Raw genomic sequence first — 26,984 nt, 5'->3', positions numbered from 1 at the left:
ATTATAACCCAGGCAATATATCTCCACAATCTTAATGAGTTTTTGGTGCCTTACTCTAGTCTTTCAAATACTGCTAACCCATGTCGTCCTATTATATCAACTTGATGTGCTGTGTTAAATAATAAGAGAACAGAGATTCCAGGTTGTGTAGGATCAACATTTGATTGGCTGACCTATGCTGGCCATTATCTTCTGCTTTGCAGTTACGCTGACTTCTAAAGCAGGTTTTATCTGTGATAAACACCATTTAACAAACATGTAAACTGTTGCCAGACTTGTTCTTTCACAGCAGGAAGGACTTCCCAGAATAAGTCATGCTCCCAAATGTTTAAACCAAACTAGAGATACTCAGTATCCCAAATCCTAATTTTCTGTTGCTTCCCTTTCAATTTATTGCACTGATAAACAGATGCACAAGGGGCTCATGCTTCTTTTCATGATTCCACTGTAACATACAAAGGGAAGCACATACTGAGGAAAAGCAGAAATTCAAGATTCAGATAAAGCTTGCACACTTCCTCTGAATGAGTTTGCACTCAAATGATATAATTAGAAGTCCTTGGTAGCCAAATTCTTCTCTCTGCTGAACTTGCACAATTTCCTTGAAATTAATCCTCGTTCAAAGGAGAACAGGCATTTGGCTTTTTGCTTAAAGCAAGTTGTAATGTCCACCACTGTGTGGACTTCCAGGGTTGAGAAATAAATGATCTGTAAGGCTATTAAGCTTGATATCTTTCTCCAGGGACTAAAATTATGATTTTCCCTTGTTCTGGCTGAGTAGTTTCAAAAACTGCTTTGAAAACAACAATTGCTCTTTTGACTCTCATTTTTTGCCTTCATTCCTATTTGCTGTAGCATTATATACATTTGTAATGCAAACTCAGAACAGTTTGTACCTAAGATTAATTGTTGCAGATTAATAATGGGAAGAAAAATATGTCTGTGTTTAATTTGATATCCATAATGTTAGACTAGGCTTAGACAATAATGACAATTAAAACAGAATTGTCCCAGTGACCTATTTTTGATTAAGTTATATTGAGGGTTGAGATAGGATTTTATTTTTTAACAGTTTGTGAAGGTTTCCTTTTTGTCTTGGATTGTATTCTAAGTTTTACGTTTGGAATGTACCTTGCAAAGTTGATATAAGAGTCTTGGATTCTTCTCCAATTTCTGCCAGTGTTGCACATACAGAGAAATAAAGCATAAATGTATGGGGAAATCCTCTTTCTGCTTTTTTTAGCCAACAGAAATTTCTTTTCTTTTTTGCTACTAGCAGGGTGGTTCATGGCCATGATTAGGATTTAATTGTATCCTCAGCTTTTAAGGGGTTCTAAATCTTCCTCAGTCCTGAGGAATGAAAATATATTTTTCATATGTTTTAAATGAAGTAGTACGCAGAAGAGCAGTCATAATCCCCAACGCAGGATGGTAACTGTAGCAGGTTGTGATAAAATGTCTACTTGTGAAATATTGTCTGTAAATCTGTGACTCAGTAAATAATCTAACAGTCTCGGTAATCCTGTTCAACAATCGCAGGAAATCTGGGGGAAAAATAATCTCAGATACTGAGAAAAGAAAGAAAAATCCTGTATCCAAAATTGTTATTTCTAAAGCACAATGATTTTCAAATGGTCCATGTACTTTACTATAAAATATTATTATTTAAGTGAAACACTTCCTGCCTGCAGGAGAATGCTTATCTTTTATGCATGCACTTACACATTATGCTAAGCCACCCTGTGAATAAGCCACCATGGGTTGCTTGTTCACAGAACAATCCACAGTGCACCCATCAGATGAGCACACTTGCTGTGACTTGTTTTGCCCTCCTTACTCCCAGTCTTCCAGCCAGCAGGGAAACATATCCCAGCCTGCTTTGCAGTATCCCCCCCCCCCCCGCCTACTGCTCTCTTGCAGGTCAACAGACTTTTCACTATTGCTTCATGGGGGTCGGAGTTCCTTTGCCAACTCCTATTGCGAAATTCCTCCATCCTCCCTTTCTCTTCTACCCCATGCCTGCTGAATACCAGCTCGTATTTCCCATGAATTTTGCAAAACTTTTGTCCCCTTTTATGTTCTTCATGTAATACTGTTGTCTTTACTTGCCATGCTACTGTCTTCTCCCTTTCTGAAGTGGCTGTTGGTGCCACTCTGGTGTATTCCGCTTCCGTCCCGCCTGCACTGTCTGGGGTAGCACTTTGTGTTTCAACTGCCACAACTGCTGGTTTCTTACAAAGACACCAGACAAGCTGCATTAACACACCCTCTCCCTTGCCCCCCCCCCCCAACCTCTTCAGCAAGCTTTCTACTGAAAGCTCTGCCCCCCCCGCCCCGAACTTCTCCTGCTATGCCACCCCTACAGCTACTCCTGCCTCATTGCCCCCAGGAACACCATAATGGACGAGAATTGCCAAGAAATTTTTTATTATGAAACAATCATTTGAGGCAGCTACTGCTTCCACAATAAGTACAACTAAAAACCCATTTTTGCTTTGAAAGGCATTGCTGGAGAAGCAGGGACAGACTGCCTGGAAACACTGCCATTTGGAATTCGCAGTGGAATTGGCCAGCCCAGGATCCAGAAAAAGCAGAAATTATGTTAGCTCTAAATAATGTTACCTGATTTAGCATAGGCATACAAATCATCTCATGTTTTGTAAACTGAAGGCAAAATGTCAAATTTATGTGCAGTATAAATATATCAAAGTTTTTCCAATAGCTACAAAATATATCAACTGAAATATTTTCTTAGGTGTAAATTAAATTAACCACACAAGATAGTTTAAATGTTGTTTTCAAACATATTCAAAGCTTTACGTGGAAACTACCTCAATGAAATATTTGTAAAAATGTAAAGACAAAACAATACTTCCTTACATTTGTTTCAATTTAACAAAAATGACAACATTTGAAAGAACACACTGTTATTAGGGTGCATGCGCACGGAAAGCTGATATTTTTTATTTGTTGTTGTTCTGTACCGTCAAGCTGTCTCTGAAACAGTAATCACAGCGTTAGTTTCAGCTTCGGTTACGGTGACCCCAGGAAAAAGTGGCCTCCAAAATGCTCCAGCCTTGACGGCCCTGCTCAGCTCTTGTAAACTCTGGACAGTGGCTTCCTTTATGGAACTGATTCATCCCATAGTTGGTCCGCCTTCAGCTGTCCCTAGCATCCTGCAGTAAGTCTTCTGCAGTAAGTCTTGTCTTCTCATCATGTGCCTGAAATATCAACAGTTTAATTTTCTTTTGCTGAGGTGATAGTAGTAGCACCTTCAGCTTTAATCATGCCGTGCGTTGCTTTATTCCTTCCTTTTCAAGTTGAGAAAAATCTGATTCAGGGCTGAACATGTGATTTAACTAACAGATGGGTGCAGGCCTGTGGGCACAGGCTGGGGAACCTGGACAGGAGGATGCTGCTGCAGTCCTCCCCTGCTTGTGGGATCCCATGGGGAACTGGCAGGCCACTGTGTGGTCAGAATGCTGGACGAGACGGGGCCCTGCCTGCTCCGATCCAGCATGGACGTGTTCATTTCTTAGTTTCAGCCTTGGTTTCACAATCTTCGTTTCAGCTTTGGTTTGTTATTGCAGAATGTTAGCACTAGACCCTGCCTGGAACCAGCTTCATTGCTTCACAGGAAGGGGTTGTCAGACCTTGTTTTTCGGTTCCCCCATGGGCAGTTAAACACTAGGATTTGTCAATGTTTGCCTTAGAATAATAACTTTCAGGCTTTTGTATCCTAGATTTAGCACATCTAACATGTTGATTACAGTACAACAACCCGGACAATTATGAATAAATACAGACATATAAGATTTGAATTTTTTCCATGGAAAAATACAGCATCATAATTTTTTTTGTCCCACATCACCACCAGGATCTGGTGGCCTTGAAACAGGAGCAGACAGATTTCTGTGCAGTTTGAGAGTACTAGACACATGTGCCCATGCAGTATAGACTTCAGCTTATCTTGCCAACCCTGGACTTGGGGAAGATGGGTCAAGTGTGGGAGGTAGGCAGAGTTTCATAGACAAGCACTTGACTTTGCAGCTCATTCACAGTAATCCCACTAGGTGCCACATCCCTCTGATCTAGCAGGATCATAGCAAACTTGTCATAGGCACGATGTGCGGCTTCACCCAAAGCACTCTTTGTGAGTTATGATTTCCCTTTCTTCAGTCCATGCAGGATCTCCTAGCATTGGGCAGGGTGGCATGAGTAGCCCTCTAGCATCATGTGCTCAGAAGCAGAAGACATTATTGTGTCTGGTACTCTAGAGGTATTGTTGGCCTTATCCAGAGCTTCCAATTGTACCTAACTCCAGAAATGCACCTAAATACTTACATATACTTTCTCTCCCTCCAACTCAGCTAGCATTCCAGGTGTTTCCTGTGCCATCTCCTGCAATGGTATTGTAGAAAAATCTTGTGAGAAGAATGGTGATAAGGACTCACCAGCCACTGCCTCTGCAGGATCCCTGGTACAAGTGTCCAAAGAAACCAAAGCACTAAAGTAACTGCAGGAACGTCTTCTGGATTGAAGGAAAGTCCCTTGCACAGAAAGAGCCATAAGGGAGGATAGATTACAGTTGCAGTGGCAAGCAGGAATTGACTACTGATGGTGGGAAGAGATAACCCTAAAAGAAGTGTGTGTGTTGGGGGGTGGGGTGGGGGGTGGTGATACAGTGATACCAGTGTGTTTCACAAATTGGACTGCCTGCATGCGTGGTAATTTACTAAGGGACCCTAAATATGTTTAAATAGAAAAACAATTCTGCAAGCTGTAGTTCTTCTTTTATTTTCTTTTATCTAACCATGAATAAGACTATACTGTCAGCTGCCATCCTAATATGCTAAAAGCAGGTGTATTTGTCCGGATGTTCTCTTTAAAGTACAGCTATTAATGTGTCTACAATTGTTGGAGCACTTTTTAGAATTTTGGTATGTTCCAGTAGAGGAACCGTGCCATAATCCTGCAATGCAGGTTTCAAGCAGTAAATTGTTACTCTGTCTTTCAACCTGCCATTTCCACAAGGCTGATGTTAAAAAAAACCCAGAAGTTGTTGAGTTGATCTATCTGTCCCTGCTGAGTACTATGGTGGAGCTATATCCATATTACACAGCTCGAGTTTGAGAGTGAGTAAGTGGAGTGAGTGGCTTAGGCAACAGTCCTGAAGTATGGTAAAGAATTCCTTCCCCTTAACTTCTGAAACCTAATCCCAGTCTTCCAATTTCTGAAACCTAATCCCAGTCTTCCAGCCAGCCACTTCTGCCTCCTTTCCACACAGCACCCATTCTGCTGGTAACTTACAGGAAGGAAGAGCCATAGCAGAGTAGTAGAGCACATGCTTTCCAAGCAAAAGGCTCAGGTTCTGTCTCTAGCATTGCCCAGTGGGGCTGAAAAGGACTCCTTTTGGAACCTTGGAAAGCTTCTGCCTGCCAGTGTAGACAGTGTATAAGCATGAGATAGCTCTTTACATTCCTTGAACTACCTCCCAGATGTTCCTGCTATCCTGGCCAAGGGTCAGGAACAGGGGGAACTGAAGTTCAAGACATCCTGCACCCCACCTCCTCTGGTATAAGCAGTAGTGAGTCTGATGACCACTGTGAGACAGATTTCCACTATCAGTTACTAGAATCAGGTACTAGGCCAAGCTACCTGCAGCCAAGTTGCAAGGACAGAGATCCTTCTTTGGCAGTGGCAGTGAACACTTGTGTAGTGAGAGACAGTACTGCTGATGAGGTGTCCATACAGCCACCTACATGTGTATACTAGTCAATGGCTTTAAAGCCGGAAATCGAGTCTGTATACCTAATTGTAGTTCATCTGAGCATGTATAAACCTCCAGACCACTATCTATGTATACACAGATGTAGATTGAAATGCTTCCATATGTAGAAATAGTCTCCAGATAAAAGGGCTTACTGCTAGGTCATAACTAATCCATCTGAAAAGAATTAAGAGTTACATTAAGAGACCTAATTCTCAACACTTCACTGAAGTTCCTGGTCAGCCTACAATAGTACATGTTTCAAGAATTCTGTATTAATATAGAATATGCTCATTTTTGCATCAAAAGTCAATGTGTTACCTTTAGCAATCCTACCCCAGTTACTGAATGTTCACTAGAAAATGTTAGTATGATATAAATCGCATTGAAATCAATATGAGAAGTTAGTTGTGACAAAAGTTCCAATTATTTTAATTGCATTTAATTTCTTCTGGGTCAGGACGAGAACATTCACTTGGGAAGCCTCTGAAATAAATTCGGTGTGGTACAAGGAGATGCAGCTGGAATTGCGCAGGATTGGGGTGGGGGGGTGGCTAGAACTGGGCTTGTACAAAATTGGATTTTTGTTTACGCTTTTTTTTTTTAGCTACAAGGTTTTTGAATTGCATTCTGACACTGATATATGAGGCAATTTACACCAGTTGTTGTACAGCTTAGTAAAATGCTTTGATTTAGTTGTTTGGCTATCTGTATCTATTAGAAATTGTAGCAGAGCCTTTCTCTTTTTTCTAATGACTGTTTAATCAAAACAATAATGCAGTGCAAAGTAGCCTTTTCCCTTGATGGTGACATCTTATCTTAAGATGGGCTTTGACTTACTCCTGTGAAAATGTTTTATCTTTTGGGATTCTTTACCATTGGAACTATGTAAATATTTCCTCAGTACTTTTTGCATCGCTACTCCATTTGAAGATGTGTATATATAGACTGGCTTACTTCCAGAAAGCCATTGCAGAAATACAGCTGGTGTGGAATTTTGCAAAGTGCGCTCATCTTGCTACTGCTTGGAGCACACTGACTTCAAACGTGCATAAAGTCGTGAGTTCACAGTGTGTGACAGGTGCCATGTCTAATGCCTGGCTAAAGGGCACCCATCGCATTCCAAGAGTCTGTAAGACAACCCGTTGCAATGTCAATGTGGCCTTATAGTCACAGCCACTGCTTGCTTTAGTGAACCGTGACAAATGATTACCAGCTTGACTTCTTTCTTATTTAGTTAAACTGTGAGAAATGACCATATGGCTCTAGTTTCATAATTATTTGGCCATTCCGCTCAGGCTTTTAACTGGCTTATGTTATTATAATTGCTCACAATTAGAGGTCACAAGTAGAGGAATTACATGAAAACACATGAGAATTTAAAACTGATTAATATCAGTAACTTTAATATTAGAACATTTAATTAAAAATCAGCTGGGAAAGCCAATCTAGAGAAAGCTAGTTCTGCATATGGAATCAAAGGTAAATGGGACTGATTTCCTCTGGATTATTGCTTTTGTGTATAATCTATTTCTTTTATTTCCTGCATGCATGATTGGGTCTGATTATCACTAGCCACATAAATACCTCCCATGCAGAGCTACTGCCATAGCAAAGTTCTTGGCAGATTTCTTCTGGCTGAGCTTCTGGTGAAAATATCCAGAGTAATGTGCGAGATAGCCTCAGAACAATTGCCACTGGGGGAAAGCTCTGATTGGTGCCAGTGGACATTTTCTTGCTAAGGTTAATTGTCTTGGGTGGGAGAAGGATTTTCACAGTTATCATGGCTGGGTGGAAAGGCTTAATCCTCTCCTCAGGCTGCATTCTTGAGAACAGTACTTTCCTGCCTGATATTTAATTTTTAAAAGCCATGTTGGAAATGCTAATCATGACATTAATGTAATGTGTAGCAAGCCAGGGCTGGCAAGCTTGTGACCATCCAGATGTCTATCCTCCTATCAGCCCTAGCCAGCATAGCAAATGGTGAGGAATAATGGAGATTGTTAACCAAAACCTAACCTTGGGAGGGGCACACATTGCCCATCCTTGAATTACACATCACTGGGCTTAAGTGAGCATTTAACTAAGAGGTTACAGTGCAGTTATCTGGCTTAGGCATTATATAAATGCATCTTCACTGCTGGAAAGACCCACGGTTTGGTTGCCACCTGGAAAAATGGCCTCTTCCATGCTCAGTAAGGTTCATATTGGAAGAATTAGTCTTGAGAGCCAGTGTGGTGTAGCAGTTAAGAGCATGGGACCCCAGTGGGACTTAGACGATCTGGGTTCTAGTCCCCATTCAGCCATGAAACTGAGTGACTTTGGATCAGTCACAGACTCTCAGCCCAACCTACCTCACAAGCTTGCTGTTGTGAGGGTAAGATCAAAAGGAAAAGAATTATGTAAGCTGATTTGAGTTTCTTGATGGGAAAAAGGTGGGATATAAGTTAATAAAAATTGGTCTTTCTAATATGCAGATCCCAAGCCATAAAGAATTAGTAATCATGTTGAAAACAGCACTTTGAATTGTGTCCAGTGGAGAACTAGTGAGCTGTTTTCAACACCAGCAGGACATGGTATCTGCAAACAGTACCAACCAACTGCCTCATTTGGTATCAATTGAAATTTTCAAATAGTCTTCAGGTATCTCACCCATAACAACCATCCAGCCTTCCCCATCTTGGTACCCTCCAAATGTACTGGACTGGAACTCCCATCATTCCCAGCCATTAAGGATGACGGAAGTGTCAGTCAAACACCTCTGGAGAACAGTAAGGCTGGGGAAACCTGGGCAGGTACACCAATGGTGGTAAACTCCCACTGATATGGGTCTGTGCTTGATAGTTCCCTTGGTTTTTCTTTGCTGAGAGGTAGGCATGCCTGTTTAACGGGAGGGTCCACTGTCTGATGCTATGCCCTATAGGTGCTTTATCTGAACATGCCATATTCACACAGCTGTCTTTCTGAGAATCAGTCAGGACTGCTGTGTTGGCTCTGAAATAGCGTATATCTCATGCTAGTAAAACTTCAGCTGCAAAAATGGGTGGGGGCAGCTGTTTCATTGGTTACCAGTGGCAGATTCTACTAAACCATACATGCTTCCCTCATGGTGGAATAGTGATCTCTGCAGTTTGCTGATATTTTCTGAGTAGGTGTAAAGGAGTCTTTTTTCTGGCACAGACCAGTCACGTGGCTATAATCTGCATGAAGGGGTTGCCCCATCATATCAAGGAAAAGACTGCACCACCACCACCATGCACTGCATGCCTGGCAAAAGCTTCAATTAACCTGCCAGCTAATTGCCTGAAAATGGATCATACACAATTATTTCTGCATCATTACTATTGTCTGCCTATGACTCATTGTGCTGTATATAGCAGATTTTCATTTGAGGGGATTATTTTATTGCTACCAAAGGGGATTTGAGAACAAATGTATTAAATGTCAGATTTTCCTGTCACATTTGTAGCATTAAGACTTTCTTGGTGGTTGAAACCATAGCAGGGTTCAAATATCAGATGAAAGGCATTTCCAGTTATTTCTGTTACTACTGGTTAAATAGTCATAAGTGAAAAAGAAGGGATGTTTTCTACCTCTTTTCTGTACAACTCATATCCACCTATGGCAGCCTAGACTTGGCTGATGAATTTTTCAGTGATTAATTTTTATACATGCCTTCAATACATCTGTGAAATTTGGAATACAGATATCAGAGAATAGTGCTGTCTATTACAATAGGCATTGCTAGTCTTGTGAAATTTTAATGTTGTCCCAAACAATATTTCGTCATTATTCACCATGTAGTTCTCTTTAGAGACATTTAGGATTCTAAGAATTGCATTCTCCCCCTTTCTTTTTTTCTTCCTTTCTTCCCAGAAATGACAACTACAGTACTAGAAGGACAAGATATACTGTTTTCACTAACATTTGTATTATTTTCCTTTAAACTTGTTTGTCAGTTTGTTTTCCATGTCTTTGTTTTGGTTTTCAATAGAAACATTAATTGTAACTTGGTTTTGTTTAGTTACCCATCAGTATATCTAATATACTAGGTATATGGTGAGCCATAGAACTATGTTGCTACCTTTGAATGGAATTCACATTCATAATTATTATGCTTTTGTTGCAGGTTTTGGGCTTTGAAATAGATACTGTGAATTCTGTCCAATTTTCAAATCATACAGGTAAGTGAGAGAGAGAGAGTTTGTGCCCTTGTAGGTATGACCTTTATTCTCTTAAGATACTACCCTAAGTAAATCTTATTAATATCAAAATACTGTCCCGTCATCTCTGACTTATGGCAACCCTATGAATGAACATCCTCCATAATGTTCTGGCCTTGACAAGCCCTGCCCAGTTTTGTAAAAACTTTTTATAAGTATGGAAAGGAATGAGCTCTCAGCAATGAACTAGAAGAACTATGAACTGCTCTGCTGAATCACACCTTAAAATTGTAATATTTTAGAATCAGAATGATCATTATTACTAACTGACATTGGAGTTCATCTAGTCCAAGTTCTGTTTAAAACATACCTTCAGTGTCAGATACGCCCACAACATCCTGGATAGATGGCTATGAATGAAAGCTGTCCATGACAGCCCTGTTCCTTTACGGAGTCAATAGATCTTATATTTGGCCTTCCTTTTCTTTTTCTACCTCCAACATTCCCCAGCATGTTTGTCTTCCTCAGGGGGGTTTGCCTTCTTATAATGTGCCCAAAGTAAGACAATCTCAGTATTGTCATTTTTGCTTCTAGGGAAAGCTCTGGCTTGTTGTTGGTCCTGAATATCTGGTATTCATAGGTGTTCTGTGTCTAGATATGTAAATAGGCTTGCACTGTAAAGTATTGAAATAAGTTGTTTACTAGAAATTCCTAACTTTCCTTTCTGTAAAGGAAGAATGATATCTTTGTTAGCTGTTATCAATTTAGAGACGAATTAGATTTGAAATGTCAATCTTCTTTGTACAGACTGCTGATTTCAGGGATACCTGAGTCTGCCCAGCTTTCTTGTATACTATATCAGGATGTCTACAGAATTTTCCATTTATAATTAAAAAAATAGTTATATGTGTGAGCCATATAAGCAAACTGCAGACAGAGAGATTTTCTCTATGTGGCATTTATTGTGCATTAATCATTTCTCAGTGATAGTTATTCATGGGTTCTTTAGATGAGGTCATGACCCTCCAGTTTGCAACTGTTTTTAAACAAAATTTATTTTTAGAACAGGAAGAATGTGATATGTTTTTTGAAAGCAAAATAAAACACTTTTCTCACTGTTGTCTTTGTGCTATTCTGATACCACAGTGCCACCTAGAAGTTTTTAGCAGAAAAGCAGGAATGGAAACTTATTTGTGTAATGGTCAAATCTTAATTCTGCAACAAAACCAAAAAGATACATAAGGCCCTGTCTACCCTTATGTAGAAGAGACTGTAGTAATAGTTGGGATAAGGCCACATATTTAAGTTTTCTTTTAAAACTACTTCATGTGCACTGGTTGTTGTTGTTGTTATTATTATTTGTTATGTGTTTAATTTCTAAACTGCCCAGTAGCTGAAGCTCACTGAACAGTTTATAACAGCACATTAAAAATCCAATATAAAATGCACCATATTAAAACATCATTAAAAACTTAAGATACAAAATATAAAACCAAATTTAAAGCATACAAAAAAAATCTAGTTCCTAGTTCAAAGGATGTTTTATGTCTCTAGAAGCTGAAAGCTACAGAACTGATTTTAATTAAATTAGTATCGCTGATTAATTGCTAATTTCAGAGCTTAGTTTATTAATACATTTTCTAGACTTCTTAAGTGCATCTTAGTACTGTTTTTCATATTCAAATATAACATGGAATTAGGTATGCGAGTCCATAATACATGCTCAAAATATTTTTCTCCTTTTCAGGGATTATGCAGCATTTCCGTCAAAATCAGGGCTGTGCCAATGAATGTCTGGTGTCCTGATGCTTATTTATATTTATGTGAATATAAATAAGCACCAGGCAGTCTATGTGGAGGCATCCTATTTTATCCCACAAGAATTTTGAGAGAGTTTAGGTTCATAATGGCAAATAAACAGTTATCTGTTACTATAGGCAGGTTCCCCCACACAAATTCACTGCATATTCAAAGGAATTTCATCCAAACTCACTACTTTCTTCCACTTTTAAAACTGATACTGGCAAAAGAAAAAAGAATACTTATTAATAATGCCTTCTTACTGACACCCATTTTTTCCTGCATCTTCCTGTTCTTTGATGAAAAAGAAGACATTGCTTAACTGTTCATGATGCTCAAGAAAATGTTCCTTTTCCTCCTTCTGATATACAGGCAGCATGCCAGGCTGAAGCCCCCAGGGAGCTCTGTTTGCTAAGTTGCCTAGTAAGGAGTATTTACTGTATGATTAGAGTGAGTGAGTCACCTCCAAATGACATTGTGCTTCACGCACGAATAAAAGGAGCTGTCACACAGCCTACGTAGATGCTCTTTTTTATATATAAAAAGAAAGAGAGGCAGGGAGAAACAGTTTCAATTTGTCATGCTCTCTAATATGCAAAATATAAAAGTTGTTGGGGGAGAGGACTTTTAACTGGGGTGGGAGGGAACCTCATGGGCATCTGGCCCATTCTGAATTCAGCAGATTCTATATTAATATACCTGTTTTGTCTGTTTGCTTCCTACCCTTGAAAATGTTCCAGAGTAAGACAGATGTGTGTTTTAGAGGAAAAGACATTGTTCCATTTCACATTCAGAGATGTATTTGGGCCAGGATCTAGAAAGATACTCTGGGGGTGTCTCAGCATGCCATTGGCTCAATAGATGTAAGAGGTTTCATACTTGCTTTGCTTTTCTTGACTGGGCAGGAGGATGGTGACCCGGGAGTGGGACAATCACTTTCTATCATATTGCTATTGTTGGAACACTTTCTACTGAAGTTTAGACTCTCATTGGCCTTTCATTTCTGCAAGGGTGGGGAACAGTGTGCCTGCAGAGGCTAATGGATTCCAGAGGGTTTTGTGGGATTTTCATGCAGGTACAGCTGGTGCTCTTATTGAAGTGCAGGTCACTTTGTGGAATGCAGAAATGAGTTAACATAATGCCACCCACATGCCTGCTCCCTCTGAGAGCCCAAGCAGTTCCTTGGTATACACCAGACCTGAGGGCAATGAAGCAAGAGGAACAGTGGCTTCCATGCAGTTGGAGGAAAGCATATGCCCTCAATTAGATCACACACAGGTTAGAGCTCATTATGAGGCCTACCTATGATGGTGACACTGCAAGGAAGGGACTCTCTTCCACCACCACTGCATCATCTCAGTATAATCCAACAGAGCTCGTGCAAGTGGTTCACGACTGGCTATAATCTGAGCAAGGTTAACTAGGCTACCATTGAAGTAGCCTAAATTGGACCCAGATACTGTCAACAACTGTAGGCCAGTAGCCAGCATCCCCTCCCCTGGCAAGATGCTTGAGCAGGTGATTGCCAGACAACTCCAAATTCTTTTAAATGAAACTGATTATCTCAAACCATTCTGTTAAGGCTTCAGGCCTTGTTTTGGAATGGAAGCTTCCTTGGTCACCCTGTGGGATGCTTTTCGTCAAGAAAAGGAAGTGTGACAAGGGGAGTATGATCCTATTGATTCTGTTGGACTTCTTGGCAGTTTTTAGTACCCTCAACCATGGTATCCTTCTGGGTGGGTTGTTCTGGGTAGGCGGTGGAGGCTACAGTGGTTGTCCTCCTGCTTGAAGGGCTGATTCCAGAAGATGTTGCTGGGCAATTATTGCTCTGTGCCTTGGCAATTATACCATGGGGTGTCATAGGGCTCCATTCTATCCCCTATGCTGTTCCACATATACATGAAACTGTAGTCTCTGCTTGTAAGGCAAAATCTGAATCAATGTCTAGGCACAGTAAAAGAATGAAAGAAGGTCAATAAATTGAGATTCATTCCAGAAGAGTTTGAAATCGATAGTTTGCCTGCCCAGATTAGTGGTAGTCAACTTGTTCTGGAGGGGTTTATGCTCCCCCCAAAAGGTCAGGTTCATAGTTTGGGGTGCTTCTGGATCAAGCACTGTCACTAAAGGCACAGTTGGATGCAGTGGCATGGAGCACCTATTATCAGTTTAGGCTGAGTATATACCAACTGCATCCTTATCTGGACAGGAATTGCCTAGTTACAGTTATCCATTACTGAATTACTGGATTACTGGATTGGCATTTGTGAGAAACATAAGAAATTTAAAAATTCTTGATGTTTTAAAAAAAGCCAGCTTTGGCAAAAGTAGCAAAATCTCCTTTTACATTTGCATCTGAAAGGTCAACTGAAGACACACTGCGGATGAATCACTCAGTCACTGGATGATGAAACTTACATTACTCTCACCATCATGGGCTTAATTGCTGCTGCTCCCCTTCAGGGTCTACTATTTTCTCACTTGACTTACCCTGAGGAACATGGTGGTAGTGACAGCCTTTCTTCCAAATTCTGTCTGTGCTCTGTACTTGGCTTTCTGCCGTTCTCATAGTAAGCCTCATCATCTCTCACGGCATTCGGTACTACCTGTATGCTGATGATGCAGAGAGAGAGTTGTGCAGTGCTGTGTGCCATTCACCATCCTGCTGGGGTGGTTGTGGGAGACGAGCAAGGGAGAAAGTTGGCTGGTGGAGACCAAAACAGTTATTGTTATGGTCTGAGTATTAGCTCACTTCTGTACAGAGTAATAAAACCCCTATTTGGCTCAAAAGAAGCAATCAAGTGTATTACATTTTTGGTAGCAAAGGATGGCTTAGTGCCAAAACAGACATTGTTTTAAATCCAGTCCTACCAGCTACATCTTCTTCCGTGCTTACTGTACTGTACACACAGGGCCCCTGAATCCCCACCACACACATAGATCAGACCGCTGCATTTGCTCTAGGATAAAAATGGCAGGGGGACCATGTAGCTGCTGAATACAGATTTAAAGCAATGCCTGTGTTGGCTCTTTGTGCTGTTACTTATGACCATAAAGTGAGCAGCCTTTAGAGCTATGGGTATTTAGGACCATAAAGTAAGCAGTCTGCATTACACTAGTCAGTGAGGGAGTCTCTGCAGCTGCCAGCTGGGCTTGAATTCTTCAGGCCATAATCAGTGAAAGAAAGATGGGACAATAACAGGATGGAAAATCTCTGTATGGAAATAGAGGAACAGCTGTGCCCACTTCAAAGCATGGTCCTTTTCAGTTCATGTAACTACTTGGGGATCTCTGAAGGAGCAAGCCAGGCAGCAGGGAAGAATCAACTGGCTGGGAAACATTGCTCAGTGCCTTAACAGAGAAAATGTCGAAGGCCAAGAAGCTCATGGACTGTCACTGTAAAACGGCCTAAGGGGAGATGCTGGCTAGCACAATTAGTAACTCTATGGAAAGATGGGAAGATGCAGCAAGAATACCAGCAACTGGTGAGTCATTGGAGGTGTTCACATGACATAGGGTGATGCATCATCCCATCGGGGGTTATTTATTCACACAGAGGTGGTGACACAAGTGGGGTATGTGCAGCTGCCATTTTGAATGTGCAGCTACTGTCACACAATCCTCACACAGCCCACATTCTCCAGGTTTGCACCACATGACAACCTCCAGGTGGGGTTGCATGTACAACTTGCTGCCTGTGGATGCAGTGGCTTGTAACAGATTAAGTAACCCAGGGTGAGCCACACTATATCATCCAAACTGAGTTTCTATTTCAGAGAAAATGTAAGGTGGCCGAAGACTTGGCTCTTGTTGTTCTGTGCTCACACATTTTTCCTCTGCAGTCCCGTATATCCATACCTCCCTTTCCTTTGTTGTTTCCCGGTATCTGTTTTAAATTGTAAGCCTCTCAGGCGAGGGGCTTGCCAAACCTGTTTTTCATAAAGCATTATGTACATAGCTGCTGCTATAATAAACCAAGAAACAAAGACATGATTATCGACTGGAGCAAACCTCCATTCCCTGAGCTTCCTTTCCAGGTCCCTTCAGTTTCTGTTTTATTTTAGGCCAACAAAAAAGCTTATTTTGCTAACCTAAAATAAAATGTGATGATGTATAATGAAGATATTCTTATATTTAGAAGCATCTCTATATTGGTTGTTAAAGAGCTGAAATTAGAGTTTAGCCGAGCAGCATTCTACATATCTGAAAAGATACCAACATTTTAAGAGGTGCCAAGTAGATATCTTCAACAAAAATGTGGAATCTGTGATAGATTATCACCATTTTCTAGATACTGGGGGATGTGATATCATAAAGTATCTGAGCCAAACATTTGGCTGAGCTGATGTGGTCTCCCACCTCCCGCCCTTTCATAACTACTTCTAATAATGAATTTCAGTGATTGAATATAAATGGGACTGGAACTGAAACAGAGCCACCAAGAAAGAAAAGTCACCCAAGATATGTAGAGGTGTATAATATCTTTTAAACCCAAAGACAACTACAATCCAGGTGCTATTGCTCTTGAAAGTATTAGAAATGCAGATTGTACCAAAATCATAAGGCATCCTGTCTTTAATTGTTGAGTGGTTGCTAATATTGACTAAGCTGGGAAGGAAAGATTTGATGATATCCCAGATGAGTGAAGGACATCAAAGTGAGCTCTCTGGACTCTGCAGTTGTCTCTGTGCCTGCTGGTCTACTCCACATTTACATATTACATATATATGGTTCTTTCACTCCCAAAGGTTTGTCTTTACTGGATATGTGTGTTTTGAATATATGTGTATGTTTGCTGATTGGCTTCATGAAGCTAGAAGACAATGGAATCTCAAGAAATAAATGTGCAAAGCTGCTCTCATTGCCTGTCATTGCAGAACTATTTCTTATTGGAAAAAGACTGCTAATTAAGCAGCACTGTCTAAACACAGTGTGCTAAGGAAAATTTAACATGCAAAGCTTACATTTCTCTTTCCTGAGGGCAAAGAACAGGCATTAGAAGCATTGTTTCAAAGATAAAAGATTAGTTGCTGACCTACTTCCTGCTTGCCCAATACCTCCTGTCATTCACAGTGTGATCCTATGTCCTTGAATGCTCTATGGCTGTTCCCTCACACTGCCCTGTGTTTATTTCTAAGTGTTCTTGGCACTGCTTCTGTACATCTTGGAACTCTTGTGCCATCAGAAGCCAACTGCAAATAGCTTCATAGGAAGAGAAAGTGGTTGGATGAATTCTCTAATCAAGCAGGCCGCTTGGTGCCCTCCATCATTTTGGACCATAGCTCTGGTCATCCTTGGCCATTAGCTGTGCTGGCTGGGGCTGATGGGAGTTGTGGTCCAAAACATCTGTTAGGTACCAGGTTGGCTAATCCTGAATAATTTGAATTACGCTTGTTAGCTGATAGCTTTGATCCCTAATAAAGCTTGAGCAACCTTGTTCTTTGGTTTATTTATTATTATTTTTCTGATTCTACATCTGGAAGACCTCAAATGCTATCACAAATTAAATGACAATACTATTAATATTCATTTATTTCCACATCAAAAATAAATTTCCTAGGGCCAGAAAGAAATACTTAAATCTTGCTCTAGCGCTCATACTCATTCACCAACATGAACAGCAACATCCAACATATAAATTCAAATGGATTAACATGGTGATGGTATGGTGGGAATTATTTCCTCTATTCTGTCATTCAGGCATTGCCATTACTGGGATTGCCTAAATAGTACCATCTACACAGTGAAGGGGGTGGGTCTGCACCTGCTTGGGGCAATCTATCCTCTGTGGTAAAATAAGCAATCTTTAAGGGGAAAATACTTAAGTGGGGGAACTCCAGAAACACCCTAAAGAAAACAGAACATACTCATTAGCTATGGAAGGGTGGAGCGATGGAATTGAGTGGCTGAAATGCTGAACAGGGAACATGTCATGTTGCAACATTTTATTGCAGGCCCCACTTGTTTTATATGTAATTACTTTTATTACCTCTCTGTCTTCCTAATTCTAGCCAGACATTCAACTTGTGTCACAATGAATTTGACACTGGTTCTCAACCCAGATATCCACATCAAGACTTAGAAGGACTTTCAGCTCTTCAGTTAGTATTTTTAGACCATATTAATCTTCCTTGAAAATACTTATGTACACACACACACACACACACACACACACATTTTCAACTCTCATCATCCTTTGAGACAGGTGGAAGTGTAAATATTTAAATGTTGACAGCCTAGCAGTTTCAATGAACCATCAGTCAGAGGTAGTAACAAGGGCTGTATGGCATTTCCATTGTAGGTAGCAAGTTTTCCCCTAATATTTTAGCTCCATTTTTTGGAGTTCTCATGATCCTTCCTGAATATTGTAAAATAATTGTTAAGTGAAACCTGTGAATGCAGTTGTCAGATAAGACCATTAACTTTCTTTGGTTTCCTTCTTTATTCAGGCTATGATCACTGGAAGGGACAGGTGTTAAACTCAGATGAACTGCATGAACTGTATGAAGGACTGAAGCTGAACAATGTCAACCATTATGACTATGTACTTACTGGTAAGTACTTTTTATTTTTGTGAAAATCTCATTATGATCACTAAAACATCTGTTCTAGCCTTATTCCTGCTAAAGTTTTAACTGGTTACAGCCAAAAGGGGGAATTAGCTCTAGAGAAGGAGAACTTGATCAAGGATGGTCTTCCCTTGATCTGTTAGTCATGGTTAAAACATAACCTAGGATTATGTTAGAGATGTATTTAAAAGAAAACCTCACTGGGAAGTTGATGATACAATATTTTGCATCCAGAAACGTAATATATAATTTCTTACGAATTAACATGATTTAAACTCACTGCATACATTGCCTCTGTTTTTAGTTTCATTTTTAATACTTCCTTATTGATGTGAATAGGTTGGTTCTAAAACTTAGATGAACTTGATTGTCATAGTGATTTATGTAACTTCCATGAAAATGGAGATGTTTTTGAAGCTAACAAAGATATGAGGAAATGGTAATGATACAAGTCTGCAACCCATAAAGGCTACTCTGCCATGAAGGGTATTGCTGAGCTGATAAATTATTTTCCCCTCTAGTTTCCATGGAGTTCTTGGAGGTAAAAGAGATATTTATTAACAAAGTGAATAAGATTGTACTGATGCAGCAATGAATTTCCAGCACAAACAGATTTCATTCATTTTAAAGACATTTCTAATTCTTCTCCCTGAGAAAGATGTTAGTTTGCAAAATGAAAGAGCTTACATGGTGGCAGTTTTCCTGTCACATGCCACAGCTAACTGGCCACATGCACTACTCTTTGTTACCATCTAACTTTCAGGCTCCTCTAAAGTCTGCACCATAAAAATATTACTCAGTACCTGCATTCTGGCTTATGGGCCAGCTTAATTGCGGAAGGACTAGTTTTCAGGAAGTTGACCCCACTGAAGCACATGTCCATTGACAATTGCATTTTCTGTGCTGCAAACTTAGATTAAATCTTTGGGTGAATCAAGAATCCCTTTACACTTGCATAGCCATATCTAGACGAAGTTTGTTTGGCATACAGTAAAAGGACACCTGATAACTAGGCCATCAGAATTTCCTTGTACTAAGTGCAAAATACTACTACGGATCAACAAATAGATGTAGTAATATATTATTCTCAGTTCATTTACTGCAAACTGTATAGATGATGAGAATACAGTTGCATTGCTTTTAAGGATGTCATAAGACTGCTAATGTAAGATTCAGGTGAGAGTTTCATTTTTGTATACCAGATCAAAGGCGAATGAGCTCTCACAGTCTAGAAAGCAACATCTGAGTCAAAAGGGAGGCAGATTGTAGATTCAGGGAGATTAAGGGTACAGATAGACACAGTGTTGGGATATGTTAAGATTACTTTCTACCCAGAGGGACAATGATAAATATGAGTCCGGAAGTCACATCCATTCTTCTCATAGCAACTGATGAAATAAATCTTTGGGAAGGGCTTCTGTCCGAGGCAAAATGATCAAATATGACAAATCCTTTTTTTGCTCAATGTGACTCATGATCTGGGCTTTGACTAGTTCTACATAGATCCCACCTCTGCAAAGGAAAGAAGTGGGGTAGAATAAAAGGAGGACAAGTTTGGCAATCTTACCTTTTCTGGGTGAGCTGAAGATGGGAACTAGTGCACTTCTGGATTACATATACTCTCTTGGCCTCACTCTGCCTCAGATGTGGTCTCCTGATGCCTGATTGTAAGGCTATGGAAGCTCCCTGCCCCCCTCTAGCCAGCTCACCACCACCCTCTGCCCAGTCTAACTGGCTGCATGAGCCAGACAAGTTCTCCAAGCTGTCAGCATAACAACGCTATCAGAAACTCATAGTGTCATATCACCTTTGGAATGTTTAATCTTGCTGGAATCATCAAATGAAATGGACAAGCAGGGTAGCAATTTTACATTTTCTCAGATACTGAGCTCTGCTTTCAGCCTTGTATTCCAGTTTATCATTTGTTTTGTTTTTTTTAACTGAGCATTAGTGAACTTGGCCTGAGTCCATATGAGAGTTATTTCTACCAAAGAATGAATGAATATATATATGTGTGTGTGTGTGTGTGTGTGTGTGTGTGTGTGCGTGCGCGCGCGCGCGCGCGCGCGCATCCCATGTCTGGGCAACAAGACATTTCAGGGGTTCAAGCATTTATTCAGGGATCCTTTTCCTTAGAAGCAAGTCACTGAAGGTTCATTTATGTGCACATATACATGCACACCCCCTCCCCCCGGGAGAAGCAAAAATGTTTAAAGGGATATTCAGATGACTTATGAGCAAGCTTTGCTCTGCATCAAACTGCCTATATAGGAGTGACCCAATTACATTTTTCTCACAGTTATTCATTACTTTGGAGAGATGGTTTTAGTGAATAATTTACATGTCTAGTGATCATTCTTTGGTGGTGGTGGGGGCAGAGTGGGAAAAAAACCCAAGTACACTTTGCAAGGGACCAGAGGTCTAAGGAGCCCTGGCCCTGGGCTGTGAGTCCGTTAGGATAAGGAAAAATTTGAAGCTAAATTGAAGCTCAAGCTTCATCAATTTTTTTTTTCATATATCTTAACCACAGCAAACAAGGGCATACTTTGTCAGAAACAAAATTTTTGGAAATGGAAACAAAAAATTAGGGGCATGAAAATCTATAAGCTGTTACTCCAAAAAAGAACCTAACTCAGAGCTCTTCAAGTAAATAAGATCTCAACATCACTTTTATAACTTAAACAGAAATATTATGAATTTGGGGGCAGGTGTTCTACAATTTTAACATATGAATTAAAATGCCATAATTTGCTCATTTTAAAGACAACCAAAACTCAGTGATTTGGGGGGGCTAAACAGATTAATAATCACGTCACAGAATTTTATTCAGAATTATACTCTAGTTATAGATGTTGCTTAGATAAATTAATATCTGAAAGATTCACAAATGAAAACATTTTCAGAATTACGCAGAGAGTCTTTGAACACAATCACCTCTGATAAGAAATTGAAGCTGCTCTTCAGAAAGCCAGGAATGGTAAAACTCTGGGTGTTGATACATTTGTTGCAGAATTTTATTAAAAAAGAGAGAGAACTTTTAATACCAAACTTAGTAATATTATTTATCAATGTCTTAAAAGTGGATCAAATTCCAGAGACTTACAAACTCTTCCAGATTATTGTGCTTCCCAAAGTGGGCAAAGACCAACTTAAATAAGTTATATAGACCCATCTCACTGATGAATTTTGATTATAGATTATTGCTGTCTATTATGGCTTCTGTATGTATTTAATTTATTTGTTAGATTTTTATCCTATCCCATTAGCCATAAGTATGCCTTCTAGAAATGAATAAATTTATTTCTCTATATATTCATCCAAATCAATCTGGATTTATTCCATCAAGATGATTATCTAATCCCATTCATAGAATTTTTAATGTTATTCATCATTACTAAAAACTTAAGAAATCTTTAGCTATCCTGTCCTTAGATGCCCAAGAAACATTTGATAATTTAAATTGCCCTTTTTATTTAGGGTGATAGAAAAAAATTAATATGGGTAAGCACTTTATTCAAGTAATCCAGTAATTATATGAAAACTGTCAAGCTCTGATCAGAATGAATAGATTTGATTCAGAAAAAAATGGAATTCACAAAGGTATGGAATGAGTATGTCCATTATCTCAGTATTTGCTCTTGCTTTAGAGCCACTTGCTAATAGGATTCATAATAACTTAGCTATCAGTGGTGCTATAATTCAAGTTACGAGTCATAAAATTAGCTTGTTCACAGACAGCATTGCCCTATTTATAACTAACCCATAAACAGAGGCCTCAGTAATTATGAAAGAACTCACCTGGAGCACTTTCTGGATTAAAAATTAATTTCAGTACATCTGAGGCACTCTGTATAGACATGCCAGAAGAGGAAGATCAATTGCATAAGGAAATTGGTTTAATAACAAAAATCCACATGTTTAAATATTTATGTTTTTATCTCCAGAGATTAAATAAACAAAAAACTGAATTATGATGTCCCTAAAATTTGTTTTTTATCTCAAACATCAATTGAACTACTACAGGAACACTTTTTTAAATGGCAAAAATGTTTAATTCCTATATTTTTAAAGGAGAAAAGCCAAGAGTTGCCAAAAGCATTACATATCAAGATCCTGCTATGGGTAGCCTAGGAGTACCAGATATCAATAAATACCATGATGCATTTCAATTGCACCAACTCCTTCCAATATTGCATAAAGACTTCAATATAGCTTGGGTGTAAATAGAACATCCTTGAGCAATTTTTAAAGTATTTCTTTTTACTGAACACTGATAGTAAGATAGCAACATTACAAAACCCTTTTTGAAATTTATTTTACATATTTTGAATAAATAGTGCAAATTAATGTACCAAATTTCACAACTTAAGTTTTGGTCCATCCCCTATTTTTCCACCCAGATAAAATAGCTCCATTTGCTGTTTGGGAACAATGTGGTTTACATAAGCTGCTAGCTTTCTTTCCGAAGAGCTTGTGTTTAAAGTCTACCAAATACTCCATTTTTTAAAGGTTCCATTGGCTGTACAGCAAGGCAGCTTACACAATTTGAAAGTTACCTCCTTAATTATACCTTGGGCTTCAAAGGAATTGTCTCAAAAATCTATAAATGGCTCCTCAGTGTTGCTAATTATAACCTAACAGGTTTGAGATAGCCTGGGAGTAAGATCTAGGGTAATGATGAAAATTGGCAAAAAAAAATTGGACTGCCCTTCTGCTGAAATCAATCAGCACATACTAGAGAAAGTTCAGTCAAGGTGAACAACAGATAGCATTTCACACCAGTGAAGCTTGCAAGAATTACTAAACGTAACTCCTCCTCATGTTGAAGTGGGGGGAGGAGCCCTAGGTACATACTTTCATCATCGGTGGACATTCCCATCTGCCCATTGCTTTGAGAGAGAGAGATTGAAAATGAAATTAATAAAATCACTGACCTATATAACTATTGTTAAAGGTGCTAAAGGTCTTAACTTGTTCGTGTTCTTGTGGGGTTACCCCCACCCACCCACACTTTGTTTAAGTCACTGTAGCTTTTGTAACTGTTTTAAATCTTGTTTTAAAAACTTAAAAGTCATTTTTAATGAAGTTTTTAATAAAGTGTATTTTATATTGTATTTTAGTGTCCTGTTGTAACTGCCCGGAGACCCTTGGCTGTTTGGTGGTATAGAAAATTAAATAAATCAATACATACCCAATCTCTCCTTTAGAAGAAAGATGTGAATGGAGGGGAGGGAACACTTACATAGAAAACTCTAGGACTTAATAGTTGAGAAACAGAGAAAAATCCCTAAGTGACATGCTCCCTCAAAACAAGTAAGATCCACGATCTACTTACTGGAGGAAGTTCCGGTAAACAGAGAAGTGGAGACGAAGATAAGGTAGCTAGCAAGGAACAGGAGAGTCACACAGGAACCCAAATAATAGCAGCAAGATCAACACTGATAACAGTGTATATAGATGCCAAAATACAGTGGTACCTTGGCTCACGAGCTTAATCCGTTCCGCGACTCTGGTTGTGACCCAAATTGGTTGTGACACAAGTCAAATTTCCCTGTAAGGTTCAATGTAAATAAGGTTAATCTGTTCTGGCCCCTCCAAATGTGGTTGTGAGCCAATTTTTGGTCACGAGCCAAGTCAAATTTCCCCATAAGTTTCAATGTAAATAAGGTTACTCCATTCTGGCCCCTCCGAATGTGGTTGTGAGACAATTTTTGGTCGTGAGCCAAGTCAAATTTCTCCATAAGGTTCAATGTAAAGAAGGTTAATCTATTCTGGCCCCTCCGAATGTGGTTGTGAGCCAGTTTTTGGTCACGAGCCAAGTCAAATTTCCCCATAAGTTTCAATGTAAATAAGGTTACTCCGTTCTGGCCCCTCCGAATGTGGTTGTGAGACAATTTTTGGTCGCGAGCCAAGTCAAATTTCCCCATAAGGTTCAATGTAAAGAAGGTTAATCTATTCTGGCCCCTCCGAATGTGGTTGTGAGCCAATTTTTGGTCACGAGCCAAGTCAAATTTCCCCATAAGGTTCAATGTAAATAAGGTTAATCTGTTCTGTAACTATTTTTTTTAATCAGAAAAATTTGAAACAAAGTGACGAAGAACAGTACAGTGGAGAACACTAACCTAGGTTGGGGGGGAGGTTATTGTTTTGAGGGAGAGTCCCCCTCCATAAGGACACTGGGGAGATCTCTTTCAGGGGTTTCCTCTCTTCTTTGTCTCTTAGCTGCAGGGTCAATTTTGTCTATAATCTATAAAATCTGTCTATAATCACTCGTTTTTTCCTATGCTACATAACCCTCTGGAAATGAGAGACCACATTATCGTTCATCAGATTCAACACTGTTCGTTACAGTTATGTTGTGGTGGTGCTTCTCAAAGAAATCCTGGCACTCATTCCATTTTTTCATAATGGATTGTATCACATCACTGCTAACCTCCTTCCTATCTTCCTCTCCCTCAGTGGAATCCTCCTCAGCAAGTGCCTTCTGCTGCTCACTCTGGAGTTCAGCAAGTTCTTCTATCATCAGCTCCAATATGTCTCCCCTGCATGAAGGCAACTGTGATCGTGGCCATCTCTTCACTTGGTGGGGGGGGGAGATGGCCATGATCGTGGTTGCCACCCAATGGTTGCGACCCAAGTCAAAATTTTCATGAAATTTTTGTTCATGACCTGATTTGGTTGTGAACCAAGGCATTCGTGAGCTGAGGCACCACTGTATATGAAGGCAGCAGGATGCATTGAAGAATTTTCTCCTAAATTCATCTAATTATCTACTAGAAGTTGACAATGAGCAGAGTGTGAGTGTGGGTATTGTGGGTTTGTTTGTTTTCTACAGAAGGCAGTTTGTGGGAATGAGGTAAACCACCCACTCAGCTCATGCTCACTTTATTGTGCAGATTTGTGTATTTCTGAAGTACGATTCACATTGCCTCACAATAAACCCCCAACAGGCTGTGAGATGGTGTGCCCTGCTCCTTTAATGTATCTCTCAGAGATGACATTGAGCTTCTCTACCTGTACTAGAGTCAGGCAGTGCTACACCTGATCTGAATGGCTGTGGTAAGCCAACAGAAACCTTTCCCAATTGCTGCCAAGTGGGAAGAAATTCCTCAGAGCAGATGCAAAATGCTCATACTTCCTTTAACCCACTGTGATTTAGTTAGGGAGGCCAAGTGGTTGGGAGAGTTCATTTTAGTTCCCACATGATTATTCTGCAAGAGCAGGGGGTTCCTGCCATTAATAGATGGCTTGGTTTGCATCCTCCATCTTTCATACTTAAAAACTCAAAAATAGAATAGAGCTATATATGTCTGATAGCTGACTCAGCCAGAGAATGATGTCAAAATGCTTCAGCCAATCTGCATATGTGAATTGGTAAAAAACAATCATACATCCTGGAGACCTATGAAATAGACAGAGTTACTACCTGAGAAGGGGATGGTAAGCAGAAAGCTACTTAGGAACCAGCTGTGGGCAGCTGTATATGAGTATTTATTTATTTATTAGATGTATATCCGTATATCCCACTTTTTTCTTACAAAGAACTCGGCTTGTGTCATTCTCCTCTTCCTGCTCTCAATCTTACCCCCACAACAACAACCCTGTTGGTCTGAGAGTCTGTGACTGGTTGAAAGTCACCCAATTGGCTTCATGGCATGGTGAGGACTAGAACCCAGATAACCTGAGTTCCAGTTCCATGTTCTTAACCACTACACCACACAGGCTCTATTTTTGTTTTGTTCCTTTTGGCTTGTAAAAAAATTTGGCCTATGAGTTCTTTCATATGTTGCAGCTTCTGTAAGAGACAACTATGGGTCTCCTGAAAGAACTGTTAGCATTGAGGCTAACCACTATTTTGTCTTCAAGATTAGATACTATTTCGTTCCATGATGGCTTATTCACCTGAGACATTGATCATAAGCAATTTGTCATAAGCGTAGGTGGAAATTTGGCATGCCATGGGCTAACTTGTTTACTGTGATTATTTTATTTTTCTTCCCCTTCGTTCCTTCCAAGGCTACACAAGAGACAAATCATTTCTTGCAATGGTGGTTGATATTGTTCAAGAGCTAAAACAGCAGAACTCTAATCTAGTGTATGGTAAGTTTCTAACACAAAAGTTATTCACGTCACATTATAGAGTTAGGAAAATTTCTCATTACATGGGCTAGCTGCTCTGATGTTTGTTTATTATTTTAAAAACATTTGTATCCCATCTATATCCCAGACAGATCTCTAGACTGCCCCCCAAAAATGAAACCATAACAGCACATTAGGTGAAACATAATTTTCAATATATAACAATATACAGTAAAAACAGTACTGGGAAAAATGACAATAATGGTGTTGAAGAGATACCTCAGTACTGGAGGCACAGAGTGCCTTGAATTGTAAAAGTATTGAGAAACATGTTACATTCATTGCATAAATAGTGGCTGCCATCCTTAAGCTAGTGAATGAGATCTTAATGGTTCAAAGCACTTTGGCAGATTTATCTATCTATTACTACATTAACAACCCACCCTTTTCCCCCTTGCAAGTAACCCAAAGTTGCTCACATGGTCCTCCTACATTCTGTTTTACTCCAGCTTACTTTGAGAGTCAGCAGCTGAGCCATAGCTATGTGGGGACTGGAGTGTGGATCTCCCATGCTCTAGTTCAACACCAACTGCTATGCCACACTGA

General features: G+C 39.7%; 1 protein-coding gene across 1 annotated transcript in view; it reads left to right on the top strand.

The window, feature by feature from the left end:
• The window catches only part of PDXK (pyridoxal kinase), a 61,626-nt gene that overhangs the window by 14,568 nt on the left and 20,074 nt on the right, over positions 1–26,984 (top strand). The window contains exons 2-4 of the mRNA XM_044442321.1: positions 9,900–9,954; positions 18,180–18,284; positions 26,316–26,399. Coding sequence (XP_044298256.1) covers positions 9,900–9,954; positions 18,180–18,284; positions 26,316–26,399 — 244 coding nt within the window. The remainder of the gene's footprint in view (positions 1–9,899; positions 9,955–18,179; positions 18,285–26,315; positions 26,400–26,984) is intronic.

The sequence above is a fragment of the Varanus komodoensis genome, unplaced genomic scaffold (assembly GCF_004798865.1).
Source record: "Varanus komodoensis strain SLA01 unplaced genomic scaffold, ASM479886v1 scaffold4, whole genome shotgun sequence".
Taxonomy (NCBI): domain Eukaryota; kingdom Metazoa; phylum Chordata; class Lepidosauria; order Squamata; family Varanidae; genus Varanus; species Varanus komodoensis.
Note: the sequence above shows the minus strand (reverse complement) of the source record. Positions and strands in the feature narration are given on the sequence as shown.